General features: G+C 38.1%; 1 protein-coding gene across 1 annotated transcript; it reads right to left on the bottom strand.

Annotated features, from left to right (window-relative positions):
• Positions 1 to 7,848: 7,848 nt before the first annotated feature.
• LOC130103082 (protein unc-93 homolog A-like) lies at positions 7,849 to 13,366 on the bottom strand. Its single transcript, XM_056269276.1, has 8 exons — positions 13,206 to 13,366; positions 12,442 to 12,623; positions 10,999 to 11,228; positions 10,794 to 10,919; positions 10,447 to 10,664; positions 9,155 to 9,290; positions 8,932 to 9,063; positions 7,849 to 8,166 (listed from the first exon to the last, which is right to left on the bottom strand). The coding sequence occupies exons 1-8, from the start codon at positions 13,323 to 13,325 to the stop codon at positions 7,874 to 7,876; spliced, it is 1,437 nt and encodes a 478-aa protein (XP_056125251.1). The 5' UTR covers positions 13,326 to 13,366; the 3' UTR covers positions 7,849 to 7,873.
• Positions 13,367 to 17,647: the final 4,281 nt, after the last annotated feature.

Below are 17,647 nucleotides of genomic sequence, written 5' to 3'. Positions count from 1 at the left end.
CGGCTAATTAATCATTCAGAGAACTTGACATTTTATTTTTGAATGTAAAATATGACAGAGTTCCGGACCTCGGTCACCTCATAGCTGGCTACGGCCATGGACTTGTAACATATCGTTAGCACGTACCGGGCATTACAAAAAAGTTTGTTACCTTCTGCAATTTTGCTAAAAACGTTTTGCTTTCCTCCCGCTTCCTGCTTTTTCAGCACCGCTTGGGTAGCTTCTCTGTCTGTCACTCTGTAGCCTACACTGTCTGTCAATAACTTATTTTTCTCCGTCAGTTTTTTGGCGCATTAGCCTTGTCACTTTCGCACGCAGAAAGTGAGATAATGGAATAGTCCAATGTAGTGAGGTGGGGGGCCCCCTCCTGTCTGCGACACTAATGATTTGATGCCTTTTTTCGCAAATGTTTTTTAGAAATATATAATTTGCGAAAAGTAAAAAAATAAAATAAATGTCAGCATAATTTAATGGGGCATTTTGGGGGCCCCTAGGTAGCTCGGGGCCCAAGGCAATTGCCGACCTTTGCCTAATGGTTAAGTCCGCCCCTGTCAGAGGCTCAGATGAAGGAACTAAAAAATACTTTTGTGTTCATGTGTACATCCACAGCAACTGCCATGCTTCGGCTGCGCAGTTCCGCCTGGCATTGAGGGCTGGCATTATGCAAATATTTGGAGACGTACATATTAATGATCCCGACTATTGCGTCACAGTCGGTATTGTGTGGAGAACCGACCGTTTTTCAGGGGTGTTTTTCATAAACGTGAATTAAATGAGAACGCCAAAACAGTCCAGTTTGAGATTCACTCTATGTCATGTCCATGCACTGAACTCTTGTTATTTGACTATACCAAGGTAAATTCAATTTTGAATTATAGGTCACCTTTAAAAATACATTTTAACCTCTCTAAGTTCGTCAGGACAAAATAAAATAAAACAAAAAACAGCGACAACAACTCTTTCTTTTCTCTAAAGCAGCCCAACATGGCCTGCCTTACCCCCCTTGTGTTCCTGGGGGCAGGGTTTACTTTAAATTTTAGGGTTTGTGATGTCACCAACCCGGGAAGAAGCTCGTTGTAGACCCTACCAGCCGTTTCTTGTATAGTCCTTAAAAAGCGATTTCTGTAAAAGAAAATATCTTCATTTGTATTGAACTTTGAGCGTCGTAACTTTGCAGATGTTGTTTATGCTCAAACAGCAACATTACACACTAACTAAAGTTTAAAAAAGTGAAATCATAATCAAGGACCCCTTTAAATTCAAATGAAACTTAAACGGTCATAAATCTTGAATGCTTTGGAGCACAGACTTAAGTTTGGTCATAACAATAATAAATAATAAATGACACCACTTCCTTATGCACTTGGAAGCACAGTTACCATGATAACACAATGAAAAACAAAAACAATATAAAACGGAACTGCTGGACTGCTACAGCCTTTAATTGCAGAGTTTACTTCATGCGCACCCTTATGTATTGTGCAATGAAATCTAATTAATTTATATATGAGGTTGTATTCTTTATTTACCATATAGCTACAAACCTTGAACTTTTGTTGCTATCATAAAAAATGATGTTGGTCTATTTACTCTCAGAAAAAAGCTGTCAAGCTTTCAAAAGGTACATCTTTGTACCTTATTTACCCCTAAAGGGTGCACATAAGTACCTTAAAGAAACACATTAGCACCTAAATGGTACATATTAGTACCTTTTGAAAAGGTACTGACCCAGTGAAGGCGTTTGTACCATTTTTCTGATAGTGTTGAAGTCACTAGAGGTCATGCTATATTGTGAATGTCGTTAGGCAAGATACGTGGTGTACAGTTTTATTTTTCTCTACAAAAAAAAGGAAAAAAAGGGTTCTATATAGAACCTTCTAGGATTAGTTTTAAAGAACCCATTATGCCAAAAAGTTTCTATAATAGGGGAAATGTCTTAAATGATTGCATATTTTCATGTTTAATTTTAATTTTTGTTCTTGTGATAAAGTATGTTTACAAGCTGTTTAACTCTTAACATTTTATTAAAATTGAAAATGAATTCAAACAGAATCAATCAAATGATCCCATGATGGGAACCTCTAAAAAGTTCTATATGAAGCGCCTGACAGAACCCTTTAAGGTTCCATATAGAACCTTTTATTCTAAGATTATACAATATAGCACTGCTTCACATGCCTTATTCGTTTTTTTCTAGGGTTACTATGTAATAAAATATTAAGGACATATTTTTTCATTAAACCATTCTTTCATTAAGCTAATTCATTAAGTGTCTTCCTGCTAAAACAAAATGCAGTCCATTTTGTGATAAAAAATAAAAAATATTTAGAAATACAATGAATTCAACCAGAGCTTCAAAAGTTTAGCTTACAGTATGTCTAATTTTCCCTCCGCATTAAATTGTATTAAATAAAATTAAAATGCAATGTACAAGTATATATAAATGATTATTACTTTGATAACTTATTTTTATCGTGTCCAATTAGAATAAAGGTCATTTGCATGACCTATATTATTAAAAATAGAGCAAGTCTGATGTTTTATCAGGAATATATGCCGGATGCGATAATCACAATATCTTTATTAAATTATCTTAGTTACTAATCATCTTTGCACAAGTAAAATATCAAGATGTTAATTGAATGTTTAGAGTTATTAGCAAGAACGTATCATAACCAAACATCAAAGCATCATTGTTACGTTCCACACGTGTGTGTGTGTTATGTTTTTATTATTCTGTGCACATTGGTGTGTTTATCACGTGTTGGTCGTTATGCTCATTATCCTCTCTCTGTCTCTATCACCCTATCTCTCCTTATAGGTTGCTGTGATTGGCCGAGTCGGACGTCATTCATCCTTGAGGCGGGGCTTGATGATTAATTGGAGGCCGTCCTAACTGGTTAAAAGGATGTTGTGTTCATTGATGCACTCTCTCTCTGTAGCTTTTGGTAGCAAACTCTGCGCTCTTCGTAGTGATCTGTGCTCTTCTTAGTGATCTGTGCTCTTCTTAGTGATCTGTGCTCTTCTTAGTGATCTGTGCTCTTCTTAGTGATCTGTGCTCTTCTTAGTGATCTGTGCTCTTCTTAGTGATCTGTGCTCTTTGTAGTGATCTGTGCTCTTTGTAGTGATTTGTGATCTTAGTAGCAATCTGAGCTCTTAGTAGTGGAATGAGTTTGTGTATGCTTTTGCCTGAATGAGTGTTGTGCTATGTGCTTTGTACTTGACATGTTTTCCTTTTGGATGGGTGAGATTCATTTGTGTTAGAGCCCTGCACGGGCCTCAAATCTAGGCCCTAGCCCGGCCCTGCCCCGAGACGCTCAGGCCCTAGCCCGGCCCGTGTCCGACAGCTCATCAGAATGATCAGCCCGAGTCCGACCCGAGCCCGTAAAAAAAAAAAAAGAAAAAAAAAAAGATAAACAGCCTGACCTATGTTGCAGTCAGTAAACCAGATATATTTTGTTTTCAATGGCAAAGTATTTACCGGTAAGTTTATTTTCATTTCTTTATACAGTTAATTAAGAAAAAACAACAACAAAAATTTATGACGACCAAGCAGCCGACAGCGAGTTAAACATGTTTGATCCATTGATTGATTTATAGCCTCTCAAATCAACACTTTACTTGGCTACAATAAAATCCATAGATATAAAACAACTTAAGCATATCACACAGACAGTTAACGTTAGTTTAAACGTTTATTGTCATTTTTGAAAAGCTGAGGCAAACTGCTCTGCTGCTCAGTCGCAACAGCGCTCGCAAACTAAATGAATTTATAATATAGGCTACAATACAGAGAATGCAATCTAAACAAATCAAATAAATTACATTAAAAACAAACATGCAGGTTATCTTACCTCAAAAATCAAGTCTTCACTACAGAACATGGCCATTTCCAATAGTTTCCAACAGACTCATGAAAATAAAGTCCAATCAAACAAAAAACAACCTCCTCCTAACATGGCTAAGAACAGTCTCAGAGCATCGTGAAGAAAAAGCACAGCATCCACAGTGGAAGGTTTTAATCCAGTCGTACTTTTTCCAGCTGCGCTGAAGTCACGCTCGCTACCATAGCGGGACACTAGAACGAGCCGGTCGCGCGAATCTCAGATCGCGCCGCCGGGAAACCTGTGTGTGTGTGCGTGAGCGTGAGCATGAGCAGACTGTCATGTGTCAGTCATATGTCAGTGTGATAGGCTATAAAACGTCTTTCTATGTTTGCTTTTCAATCGTCATCTTCTCATGTTTTATTTTAATTAATGTCTAAAATAGGCTATAAAAAAGATAAGCCTAAAACAGGCCCGAGGCCCGGCCCGCGTGTGAACTATGACGTGAAAATTGGCCCGAAGCCCGGCCCTAGGAGCATAAATAAGTCGGGGCCCGTCGGGCTCGGGCTGAAATGCAGGCCTCTAATTTGTGTTGTCAACCTTTTGTTTGCTTTTCTGGGGAAAGAACATAAGTATATCGCGATATACATTGCACCCGTAGCAGATAATTGTTAGACACACCAGGTAAGAAGTGAGCGCCACTCCTTGTATTTCTGTTTTATTACACAGTACACTCAATATATAAATGTTGCGGTACCAGACCTAGACCCACAACGGTTCAATCATGAAGCAACATCAAATGTATCCTTTCAGAGTTACTTTTGTAAATTTTCATCATAACACATGCTTTTCTTAGTTGACACGACTTAGTATAATGATTACATTTATTGATAGCCAGAAGGATTTTTATTATTTTTTATAGTGAAAAGTTTCCCTGTGTCCCTGTTCAGCCAGGTGTGTCAACAGAGCCACTGTTGCAATTTTACATACCTCCACAGACGGGCAGCATAGCAAAATATCGTCGACGTATTGCAACAGGGCAATGCCTTCTGGCAGGTGTAATGGCTCTAAGCTTCGTTTCAGCGCTTCATTATAAATTGTTGGGCTCTCGCAGTACCCTTGGCACAACCTCATAAATGTGTACGGTTTACCATTAAAATTGAAAGCGAACCAGAACTCCGAGTCTTTGTCCACTGGTACGCTGAAGAAGGCATTTGAGATGTCTACCACAGTGTAACAGTGTCTTGGGCGGAATTTGAGACAGTATTGTATACGGATTTGGTACGTTCGGAGCTCTGGCCTGAACAGCATTGTTGACCGCATTGTTTTTTCACAGGAAAAATAGGTGTTCTGACAGGTGAATCTGGACACGGCACAATCACGCCCTTTTCCAGTAATGAATTGAATTCTGGGGTGATACCATCAATAGCTTCCTGTTTCAGAGCATATTGCATTTTCTTAGGTCTGTAGTCACTTTTTGGTGTGATTTTAACAGGGTCACACCCTTTAATCAGACCTACATCGTATTTGTCACGTGCCCAGAGTCCATGTGGAACTGCTTCTAAACCCTCAGGAATAGACATTTCTTTATTTTTTTGCCATTGTATCATCACATAACATTTCAACAGTCCTAATTCCCTTAATGTATTTTCTTAGTGACTGTTTGTAAAACCCTGTGCTTTCAGATTGCCACACATTTTTGTCAGTGGTTGGAAATCTTTTAACGAGTCACATTGTTTTACAAAAGGCCCCAAGTCTTGCCACTCAGCAGTGTGTGGCTTTGAAAGAGAGATGTGTGGGACGGCCCCCACCACTTCATACAGCGCAAGCTGACTATCAGTCAATTCAACCTTCACAGCACACCACTTATCTGACCAAAATAGCTCTGAGGACTGCAGTTCCTCAAACTCTATTTCCAGTCCATTTTTCAGCAAAAATTTCATCTGGCTCACTGCTGACGTGACATGTACAATGCAAATCACTTTCTTCCATGAAATCATGGTTAGGAGGCATCCTATTTGTGGCTTTAATTTTTAGACCACTTTGAGGAGTGCTCCATTCAAACACATACACTATTTCAGCAGGCATTCGTATCATAGTCATATCAGCAGTGAGGCCATTGTCATCACAGTACAAATTCAACTTCAGTTTACACATTAAATCTCTGCCCAGCAGATTACACGGGCAAGTTTTTGTCACAAGAAAAGCATGCGAAAACCAACGATCACCAATTTGACAAGACAAATCTGCCATATATGGTTCCCTCACCAATGCCCTGTGGCGCTCCTGGAGGTTGCCCATTTACCAGATAATAGTTAAATCAAGCAATTCTCTATTTTTAACTACAGAGTTTGTTGCTCCTGAATCAATTAAAAACTTAACTTTTCTGCCCTCAACCTTTACTTCAATCATTGGTAATCTAGCAGATGCTTTATACATTCGTTCAGTGTTTGCAAGCAAGATTTCTTCATTGCAAGAAGCAGAAATAGAAATGAGATTAAACATATTTACCCCCTGGGAGTCAGACCCCTCACCGTCGCTCCCCTCCCCCTCTCATTCTCCTTGCTTCTTTGGTTGTTGATGTTGCTGAAATCCTCTGTGCCTTGGAGGATATGGACAGTCACTTTTACAATGTCCATTTTGACCTTAGTTAGTCCATTGCGGGTCTGTTACCCATTCCTCGTCCTTTACCTCCTCTCTTTTCAAATTTTCATTACCCATTTCTCTTATTCCATTTACTCAACAGCATTTATATTTGCGTATTTAAACCTTTCCCCCGCGTGGTCACCACGCACTATATTCACTGTATTAATTCTTTCCCCCGCGTGGCCACCACGCACCTGCCTATATTCGTCAATATAGGACTTTCAAATTACCTGCATCCGTCGATGCAGGTCTTTCCCAAACAAGTGCCTCTGTACTGTTCGAAAATTACTATCAGGCTTATTTCAAACAGGCACTTATCTGGTGTTTGAGAAATTACTATCAGGCGTATCTCAAACTCTGGCCCTTTTGGGAAAACAATTAATACATTGCATTCGAGAAATTACTATCAGGCTTATTCTCAAACTCTGTTTGGAAATTACTTTCAGGCTTATTCCAAAACTCTGACCCTTTTTAGGAAAAGTATTCAATACGCAAGTAATTTTCTTATTTACCACGTAAATAATTTTCTCTCACAGTCTTTTTGATGACCTTGTGAGTTCACTTCTAGGAGTGCGTCCACCTCGGTCGTCGTGATGAGCAGAACAATCTCTCTCCTTACGATTGAGGATTTTTTTTTAGCCAAATTGTTCCCCTCCTCACGCCGATCATCGGTTTAATGCATCCCATCCTCCTCGTCGCCATTTGTCATGGAAATAATTCTATTCGAAAAGTTAGGAGGAAGGAGACAAGTGGAAACCTTTGAAAAGTCAAAGTATCACATGTTTATTTCTTGCAAGAAGTAAAATTGAATTGGCATTCACACATAGACAGCATCTATATGAGAAGGCGAAGGGCTGATCCCTTTCGCCAGGTTATATACCCTAACACATCCTGAGTAGGCTGCATCTGTTTTAGAAGATTGCCTTTGTTGCCTTAAAAGGAAACGTGTTTGTTCAAGATCTCTTGTTGGACATAAATTCGTCTAGACAGAACAATGACATCTTCGTTAAAGTTTCCTGTTTTCAGCTACTGCTCGAATTCACACCTTTTGCCTATCTCTGGTTTAATCAAAAGCTGCACACATACATTTCACACTTGAAGTATACAATAGGTCACTTGGAGTACACATAGTTCCTTTGCTACTTGGTTCTCTGTCACACATACAATTTGTTCCAGATAGCTTATCTTAACTTATGCATTTCTAACAGCTTGGTTATATCTTTAATAATGTCCTTTAGCTTATATGAACATCTTCCTTTAAATGCTTATGAGTACATAAATCCTCAATGTTAATAAAAGTTGCACACATCTAAAAGATAAAAGAACACATCTAAAAGTAGAAACACATGTAAATGTAAAATTTCCATTACATTACTGAGGCAGAAATATCAACCAAAATCTATTTACAAATGTGTCTGGGCAATAACTTCATCGTTCAATTCTTTGAGGTCGGCCTTTTCTGGTTTTTGCAAGTCGTCCATTATCGCTGGTGGAGTTGGATGCTTGTACTCCTCGTACTCAACGTAAAGGTAAGTTACCATGGTAAGGGCCAGAACAGCCAAAGCAATGTAGATCTTGGTGGACAGGCAGATGAATGTGCTGTAAGCAAAGGCTATAACAAAACCAAGTGACTCCCACATGCGATAGTTGGCAAATGCTGCTTCTTTGTGCTCAGCAAAGAGAATTCCATAAAGTGCTGCAATGATAATAATAATAATAATGTATAAGAATAATACACAGTATAATGAATAACTATAACATATATTTATAAATTAACAACATAATGTGAATTTGAATACCATAAAATGTAATACAACAAATATAAAACACATTAAACATCTGTGGAAGCATTTAAAAAAAATATATAATAATAATAATATTAATAATAATAAATTATTCTTTTTTTTAAACGACGCATGACATATTGACGAATGCGGAAGCGCAGAGGATAGAGCAAAACAAAACACCGGTCACAAATTGGAAGTCTAAAAAGAGAATTTTTAAAGATAAATGTTTACGCTACGCTACTCCTACATCCTACGTCACACGAACTCGACTCTCTCGTGAACGTGTGGACGGCCGTTACCGTAAGCTAGTGATTACAGTTTATCAAGTTATAATTATGGATATTGTTTCTTGCAAAAATGCATCGCTTTGCTTCAGAAGGCCTTTATTAACCCACTGGAGTTGTATGGATTACTTTTATGACGGATGGAAGCGCTTTTTTGGGCTTTAAAAAAAAGGTACCATTCACTGCCATTCAGAGCCAGGATATTTTTTTAATTAAACTCTGATTGTGTTCGGCTAAAAGAAGAAAGTCATAAACACTAAGGATGGCTTGAGGGTGAGTAAATTATGGGATAATTTTCATTTTTAGGTGAGCTAACCCTTTAATATTCATAACAATAACTTGACTGTATAGGTAGCTAAGTAACGTTAGTATGCAGTGTGAAGGTCTCACCATTGGTTTGTGTTTGCCACACAGCGTCTGCCATGCCCCAGAGGGCCGAAAACACGAAGAACACAGGCAGCTGGTTTGGATGAGGCTCCCAGTACAAAAGCCCCACAAAACAGCCCAGGTTTGTCAGTGCAGCTGTGAAAGTGTAAAGTGTAAGACAGAATGAGCATCAATTCTAGAGACAATATTTAACCTTAAACCATATGTCAACCTGCTCATGTATTACCCAGACAAAAGAGGGCGATTCTTCCAGTGTATTGAGCCAGTCTCCCAAACGCAAATGAGCACAGAGAGTTAGTAGCACCGAAACAGATCATCACAAAGCCAACATAATGTATTCCTAACGCACAAGTCACATAGTTCTGCGGGAAAGAGGATCACAAACACATGATCATATTTCATGAGAATGAATTAGAAATTAACTTTCCCATTATGATCTTAAATTTGAATATAAAAATGTTTAAACAATAAATTCAATTAGAATAAGCAATTGAACTGTTACCAATCAAACAAAATGGCTGCGTCCGAAATCGCATACTCTCTCAAGTAGCTACTTATTTTGAGTGAGTAATTACTTCACGACAGCTAAAAGTGTGTGTAGTATGAATGTAATCCTAACGTTTCTATCATGTTGCACCCTTTAGGGGTAAATATGCAATAGCAATACCCTTAAAGGGTGCATGACCTACAAGCGCCAGTTGCGTCACTTCACTGCCATTGACAAATCCTCTCCTGTGGCCTCATGGGAGAGTAAAGTGTCCATCGTATACACACTTAGGAATGTCGCCAGAAGTAGTAGGTCATCCGGGTACTTTTTGCCTACTCTTTTATAAGTACTGTGAATTCAGACATGCTTCTTTTGTCACATACCGTTTTTCGCCTACAATATAGTATGAAAGTATGTGATTTCGGATACAGCCAATAAGTTTCAACTTTATTTTAAATTCTACTATATGTACAGGACATCTGTACAATACTGTACAAAATCCATCTTTGCATCTGAAGTGGCATTTACTGTAAATGTATTTACACAGACTGTTTAATTACAGACTGTTTAAAGCAGTAATTACAATTGCATAAATAATGGGTTACACTTTATTTTACAGTGTCTTTGTTATACGTAACATGTAGTTATTATAGTAATTACTATCAATTGTGCTTAAATACATGGAACTAACCCTAAACCTAATCCTAACCTTAACCTTATAGTAAGTACATGTAGTTAATGATTATTACTCAGTACTTAAATGTGTAATAACACTGTAACGTGGAAACATTCAAATAAAGTGTAACCAAATAATGCAATGAGATATTAATGTTTTAAATATAAGGGGATAACTGAAGTTCTGTGTAAGGCATCCATTTGCTTAACTGTTTTATATGTTATAAATATAAAAAAAAAAAAAATTGCCCCCATATCTAAAATTTTGGGTGAATTTGTATTAATTCTAGTGGCATTTTGTTTCCTAAGCCCCCTTTATTTTTTGACTCTGCCCCAGTCTGTATTTGGTTTGGTACCTTTGTGTATTCGCCAGAGAGGAAACTTTGCTCGAACCCACTGTACATGGTCAATGGGATGAGCAGCAACAATCTGGGATCTCTCAAGAGCTTGAAGGTAGCCAGAAAGGTGCTGCAAAATGATTCGTTGCCCTTGTTCTTTCGAAATTCTTTAGCCAGACCTTGGTCTATGTTGTCCAAGAACGCTGCCACAAAAATCATGGCCAGAACCCCCACACCTGCACAGACCAGGACACACTAGGTTATACAGTCTTAATGGACCTTCATAGTATAATGAAAATGAATTGCCTACACACAGTGCTGAACAAACATTTTTGATGTTATATTTGTACACAAATATGACCTACCAATGTAGCAGCCTAGTAGTGTGTTTACTAAGTGTCTTGCTGGACGTGTTGAGTTTCCAATGATGGTGAAATTGTCAAGGCATGTTGCCACACCACAGAACTGCAGGTTCTCCTCAGGGACTTTGACTAGAAACGGATAGACGCTCAGTGCATTTGCAGTCACCAAAATACAGAGATGCTGGCAAAGTATTTAATTCAACTGTACCTATGTTAGAGTCCTGGCCAAATATGAGAGATGACATGAGGTTTCCCCATACAGCAGAAGATTGAAAAATGAAGAAAAAAATGCCAAAATATTGGTTTATAAGATCCTGGCCTTTCTTGTTGAGTTTCTGGCCACGCAAGTTTCCACTTATTGTGAGATAGGTGCATTTTGCAGACCACAGCGGAGAACCTCCCATACCCAGAATGGCAGAGGTGGTCATCAGACTCGCCCTGCAGAAACAAAATGATTTCAGAGACTGCAGATTTTTTTTCTAACTTAACTGAACTAACAGAACCTTCAGCTTTTTAACTTTGAAATATTTGGGATTAGTAAGATTTTTTTTTGGAAAGAAATTAATAGTTTTATTCAGCAATAATTTGTTAAATTGGTCAAAAATGATAATAAAGACATTTATAATGTTACCAAAAAAATTATTTAGAATTTTTATTCATTAAAGTGTATCAATATATGTATCACGTTTAAAAAAAAAAAAATTAAGCATGCAGCACAACTGTTTTCAACATTGATAATAATATGAAATGTTTCAGGAGCAGCAAATCATCAAATGATTTCTGAAGGATGATGTGACAGTAATGACGCTGAAAATTCAGTTTGACATCACAGGAATAAATTACATTTTAAAATGTATTCAAATAGAAAACAGTTCTTAGTTTTAGTAATATTACTGTTTTTACTGTATTTTTGAATCAAATAAATACAGCCTTGGTAAGATACTTTTTTCAAAAAGATTTTAAAAATCCTATTGGCCCCAAACTTCTGAAAAGTTTAAATATAATTGTTTTCATATATTTTGTGCTAGCCTCCATAACCCTTCCATAACATGTCATATGGACCACTTTTATGATGGTTTTACAGATCTATCCTTTTAAAGGGATAGTTCATCCAAAAAAAATCATTCTGTCATTAATTACTCGCCCTCAAGTCGTTCCAAACCTGTAAGACTTGTGTTCATCTTCGGAAATCCAATGCATATTTTATTAATGAATCTGAGAGCTTTCTGACCCTCCATAGACAGTTAACTACCACTTTTAAGCCCCAGAAAGGTAGTAAAGACATTATTAAAGTAATCCATATGACACAAATGGTTTAAACTCAGTTTTATGGAGCGATGTGAGTGCTTTGTTTGCGCAAAAAAACTTAATTTACCACTTTATTTACAAAATATTAATCTACAACGCACATTCACAAAAGCACTGCGTGTTGTGTTGACACAAGAGCAGATATTGTGTGAACGACATGAGAGTGAGTAATTAATGAAAGAATTTCCCTTTAAGCTCTGTCTTATATCTCACACATAATAGTCTTGTCATGGGATTTGAAACTGTCTCTCACATTTTAGCTTAAAACTAAACACTTACATTAAGTATTTGTGTATATTATTCAACAGATCAGCAAGTACAAAAGGTGGAGAAATACACGCACCAGCCTGGCGCAAGGTTTCCAAAGGAATATGCCACATAGCAACCCATTGAAATGACGATGGTCCATTTACAGCCCAGATTTTTGATCATTATTGGGGGCAGAAACATTGAGGACAAAATGATGGCTCCATAGATGACGCTGAGCGATATAACGCCCATTCCATCCTCAGCATTGAGACTGCTCTGTAACATACAAACATGCTTCTGTCAATATACATACATCCACAAATCAATACCAAGATACACTCATTTATTTAGCAAAGCAATTTCAGAGTTTCTTCAGTTGGGTAACTATTCTGTCCCTTTAGATGATTTTAAAGATATAAAAAAATGCTTTAAATCAATCATAAATTGCTTTCATAAATTATAAATAATTTGTGTAAAATGTACCATACTTTCACTATTATGATTTTTTTCCCCCATGCACCCCAACTTCCTCTTTAGTAAAGGGATGTGTAAAAATCAATAAACTATACTTTGCACCTTTTCTGCAAATAATCATATTTCAATTATTATTTTATTTTATGTATATATTTTTTACATATACAGTATAACATATGCTGTCATCTAACATCATGCTAATTTAGAGCTCAATTTCTATTTGGTTATGAAAATTACACTGAAGCTGTACAGGGCTCTGCAAGAGTTTGATTATGAGAAATGTCAACAAAAAGATTTTTACATCATTATCAAACGCAGTCCAAAGCGACATACAAATAAAAAAAAAAGCAACACAATCTATGATCTCTGATTTATATTCGTTACCTGTAAACTCTGCAGCCCTCCATATGCTGTGAATAACAGCAAAAATCCAAAAGAAACCACAAGGACATTTTTGGTGGTTCGGCTCATACATTTTTTCATTTTGAAATCCTGTAAATGCATCAAGAAGAAAGAATTCCTCCAGTGAATGTGTCACGTGTCAAAACGGATTCTAAACTGATTTGGACAGTAGTACACTACACTAATATAGCTATGCTGAACATACTCTAGGACAAAGTTCAGTGAAATTGCAATCAAAAAGCATCCAGTATTTACATGACTAAAGCTTGGTCAGAGACTATTTATATAGAGACATGCCACTTCCTCAATCCTCAATACAACTACCTTATTCCTGACGACCTTACTGCGTTTTGAATTATGGGTGGCACTTCCGGTTTGGGGAACATCCATTCAAAAAGGCTGAAACTAATCATTTCAAATCATAAGGTTGCTCTACAAATAAAGCTGATCCGTCAGTTTGACTGGATGAGCTGTCAATTTTCCTTCATGATTTATTTTCAGACATCATGAGAATAACGTTATACTTGGTATTTTAACCTGACATGTTATAACAAGAATATCAATGGCAAGTGCTCTTTTCAGTCGCTGCTTTCTTTTCCTCATGATGATTTTTATTTTTTCCTTTGCAATCCGCTGTAAAAGTATGAAAAAGTACAACATATACGGCACATTTGTGGTCTGTTCTCCAAATTTAATTTACGATAATCCATTAATAATTCACTGGAATGCACGAAGAATCTCTCGTTATTCTCCTCAAATCCTCACGTTTCTTTCCAGGTTTGTTTTCACAGGTAAATGCAATTTATAATCTGTCAAAATGACGGAAATCACTTTGATATAGTGTCACGTAATGCTGAAGTTAATGAACATTTTTGATTAAGGCTTGTTATACAATATACAGGTCCTTCTCAAAAAATTAGCATATGTGATAAAGTTAATTATTTTCCATAATGTAATGATAAAAATTAAACTTTCATATATTTTAGATTCATTGCACACCAACTGAAATATTTCAGGTCTTTTATTGTTTTAATACTGATGATTTTGGCATACAGCTCATGAAAACCCAAAATTCCTATCTCAAAAAATTAGCATATCATGAAAAGGGTCTCTAAACGAGCTATAAACCTAATTATCTGAATCAACTAATTAACTCTAAACACCTGCAAAAGATTCCTGAGGCTTTTAAAAACTCCCAGCCTGTTTCATTACTCAAAACCGCAATCATGGGTAAGACTGCCGACCTGACTGCTGTCCAGAAGGCCATCATTGACACCCTCAAGCAAGAGGGTAAGACACAGAAAGAAATTTCTGAACAAATAGGCTATTCCCAGAGTGCTGTATCAAGGCACCTCAGTGGGAAGTATGTGGGAAGGAAAAAGTGTGGCAAAAAACGCTGCACAACGAGAAGAGGTGACCAGACCCTGAGGAAGATTGTGGAGAAGGACCGATTCCAGACCTTGAGGGACCTGCGGAAGCAGTGGACTGAGTCTGGAGTAGAAACATCCAGAGCCACCGTGCACAGGCGTGTACAGGAAATGGGCTACAGGTGCCGCATTCCCCAGGTCAAGCCACTTTTGAACCAGAAACAGCGGCAGAAGCGCCTGACCTGGGCTACAGAGAAGCAGCACTGGACTGTTGCTCAGTGGTCCAAAGTACTTTTTTCGGATGAAAGCAAATTTTGAATGTCATTCGGAAATCAAGGTGCCAGAGTCTGGAGGAAGACTGGGGAGAAGGAAATGCCAAAATGCCTGAAGTCCAGTGTCAAGTACCCACAGTCAGTGATGGTCTGGGATGCCATGTCAGCTGCTGGTGTTGGTGCACTGTGTTTTATCAAGGGCAGGGTCAATGCAGCTAGCTATCAGGAGATTTTGGAGCACTTCATGCTTCCATCTGCTGAAAAGCTTTATGGAGATGAAGCTTTCATTTTTCAGCACGACCTGGCACCTGCTCACAGTGCCAAAACCACTGGTAAATGGTTTACTGACCATGGTATTACTGTGCTCAATTGGCCTGCCAACTCTCCTGACCTGAACCCCATAGAGAATCTGTGGGATATTGTGAAGAGAAAGTTGAGAGACGCAAGACCCAACACTCTGGATGAGCTTAAGGCCGCTATCGAAGCATCCTGGGCCTCCATAACACCTCAGCAGTGCCACAGGCTGATTGCCTTCATGCCACGCCGCATTGAAGCAGTCATTTCTGCAGAAGGATTCCCGACCAAGTATTGAGTGCATAACTGAACATAATTATTTGAAGGTTGACTTTTTTTTGTATTAAAAACACTTCTTTTATTGGTCGGATGAAATATGCTAATTCTTTGAGATAGGAATTTTGGGTTTTCATGAGCTGTATGCCAAAATCATCCGTATTAAAACAATAAAAGACCTGAAATATTTCAGTTGGTGTCCAATGAATCTAAAATATATGAAAGTTTAATTTTTATCATTACATTATGTAAAAACATGAACTTTATCACAATATGCAAATTTTTTGAGAAGGACCTGTATTTGCTCGCGCTTTTGGCGCTATTTTTGGTCTATTGACCTTGTTGATTATTTTAAAGTTTTAAATTTCATTTTAATGTTCGATGGTTGAAGGGTGAGTCGATTAATGTCATCTCATTGTGACACTTTTTTAACGTATTGCGTTCATAGAGCGAGCCTTTCACTGATTGTTTACAGCTTAACGGAAGTTACACCCATAATTCGCGCAAAGCGTCATGGGGCGTAGGAATAAGGTAGATAGGGAAAACCCGTAACGTCAAAGATGGCGGTTGTATGCATATGTCCCGCCCCTCCCGCTGGAAAGCCAATCGTCTGCTTTTAACAGTCAAGCCGGGAAACATTTAAGCCTATAGTCTGGTTCCACTGACGCATGCGCACAATTGAGGTTTGCGACAGCGGAGACGATTTGGCGACAGCGAGTTGTTTTGTGCCATGGTGTTGTGTGCAAGATCAGATGGAATCCACATGGAAGAGGGTGATAACAACGCGAAGACACCGGACTATTTACGGAATTACGGAATTCCGACTATTGGCGGAATTATTTACAATGACACAAGCATGGTTATTTTTGCAAGTATTTAAAAATATTTAAAATTGTTGCACCTTTTAAATAATATTTAGGGTATGTTTTTATTACACAGTGAGTCACTGCTCGTTGTATGAACTATAACTGGTATGTAACAAATAAAGAGCAAGACAGCGCTCGTATTGTTTGAAGACGTGAGAGTGCGCGCGCGCGTGGCCAGGGCTCTCTCTCTCTCTCTCTGCTCGTTAAGCGCCCTGTCATGCGAGCCCGTTCTCATCCCAAGGCGTAATATACTGACTCTTTTGCCAAAGCGTCTATATCCCACGCACATGGCACCCTTTAGCGTCATATGAGACACAGATATATGGCGCCTCCTAGTGGTCTAACCCTAACACTACCCCAGACCTAAACCTACCCAAAACCGAAGCGTGTTATATTGACGCTAAAGGGTGCCATATGCGTTGGATATAGACGCTTTGGCAAAAGAGTCAATATATTACGCTTTGGGATGAGAATGCGTTGGTCATGCGCAGCAGTCATTCTATTCTACATCACTCACCGATCAAAATAGGCTTTGGCGGGACAAAAATTTGCTTTGGCGGCCGCCAAAAAGCGGACGATCTGACGGGTTTCAGAAGATTTAATACAACTTGAAACTAAAAAACAGAGCCGACCTCTTTTTGAGACCGGACTTATATTTACCCAGACCTGCAGCCACACCAGGCGTGTAAAGAGACAATCGTCTATTTGGGACTCGGCTATTATTTGAAGTACGGTACATTTTTATGGTTTCTTTTAAAACAATGCCGGATTTTCTCTCTCTTTTTAGATTTTTGAAATTATTTTACATAAAGAAAAATGCATGCTGCACATGTTCTTGTGAAATAAAGTATATTTTATATAAAATGACCATAAGTTTCAAGCATTATTTTTCACCATCATGATCAGGAAGTAACTCTCATAATAAGTCAAGTCAAGTCACATTTATTTATATAGCGCTTTTCACAATACAGATTGCATCAAAGCAGCTTCACAGTGATAACATGAAAGTAGTACAACACAGTTCAATAATATTGTTGAATATTAAATATCCCCAACTAAGCAAGCCAAAAGCAAGGCGACAGTGGCAAGGAACCAAAACTCCATCAGATTGGATGGAGAAAAAAACCTTGGGAGAACCCAGGCTAGTCAGGGGCCAGTTCTCCTCTGGCTAACAATCATAGCTTTACAGTAAGTGCATATCAGAAAGTACCTGGAAAAAATACATTTAGTTAATCATGTAATATTTAGGGGATAACATATCGCCGGCGTTGAGTCGTCTCTTCGCAGGCGTTGAGTCGTCTCTTCACAGGCGTTGGTCTTCTCATCACAGGCGTTGAGGCATCCGAAAT

Source organism: Rhinichthys klamathensis, unplaced genomic scaffold, assembly GCF_029890125.1.
Source record: "Rhinichthys klamathensis goyatoka isolate OS25496 unplaced genomic scaffold, OSU_Roscu_1.1 h1tg000281l_1, whole genome shotgun sequence".
Taxonomy (NCBI): domain Eukaryota; kingdom Metazoa; phylum Chordata; class Actinopteri; order Cypriniformes; family Leuciscidae; genus Rhinichthys; species Rhinichthys klamathensis.
Note: the sequence above shows the minus strand (reverse complement) of the source record. Positions and strands in the feature narration are given on the sequence as shown.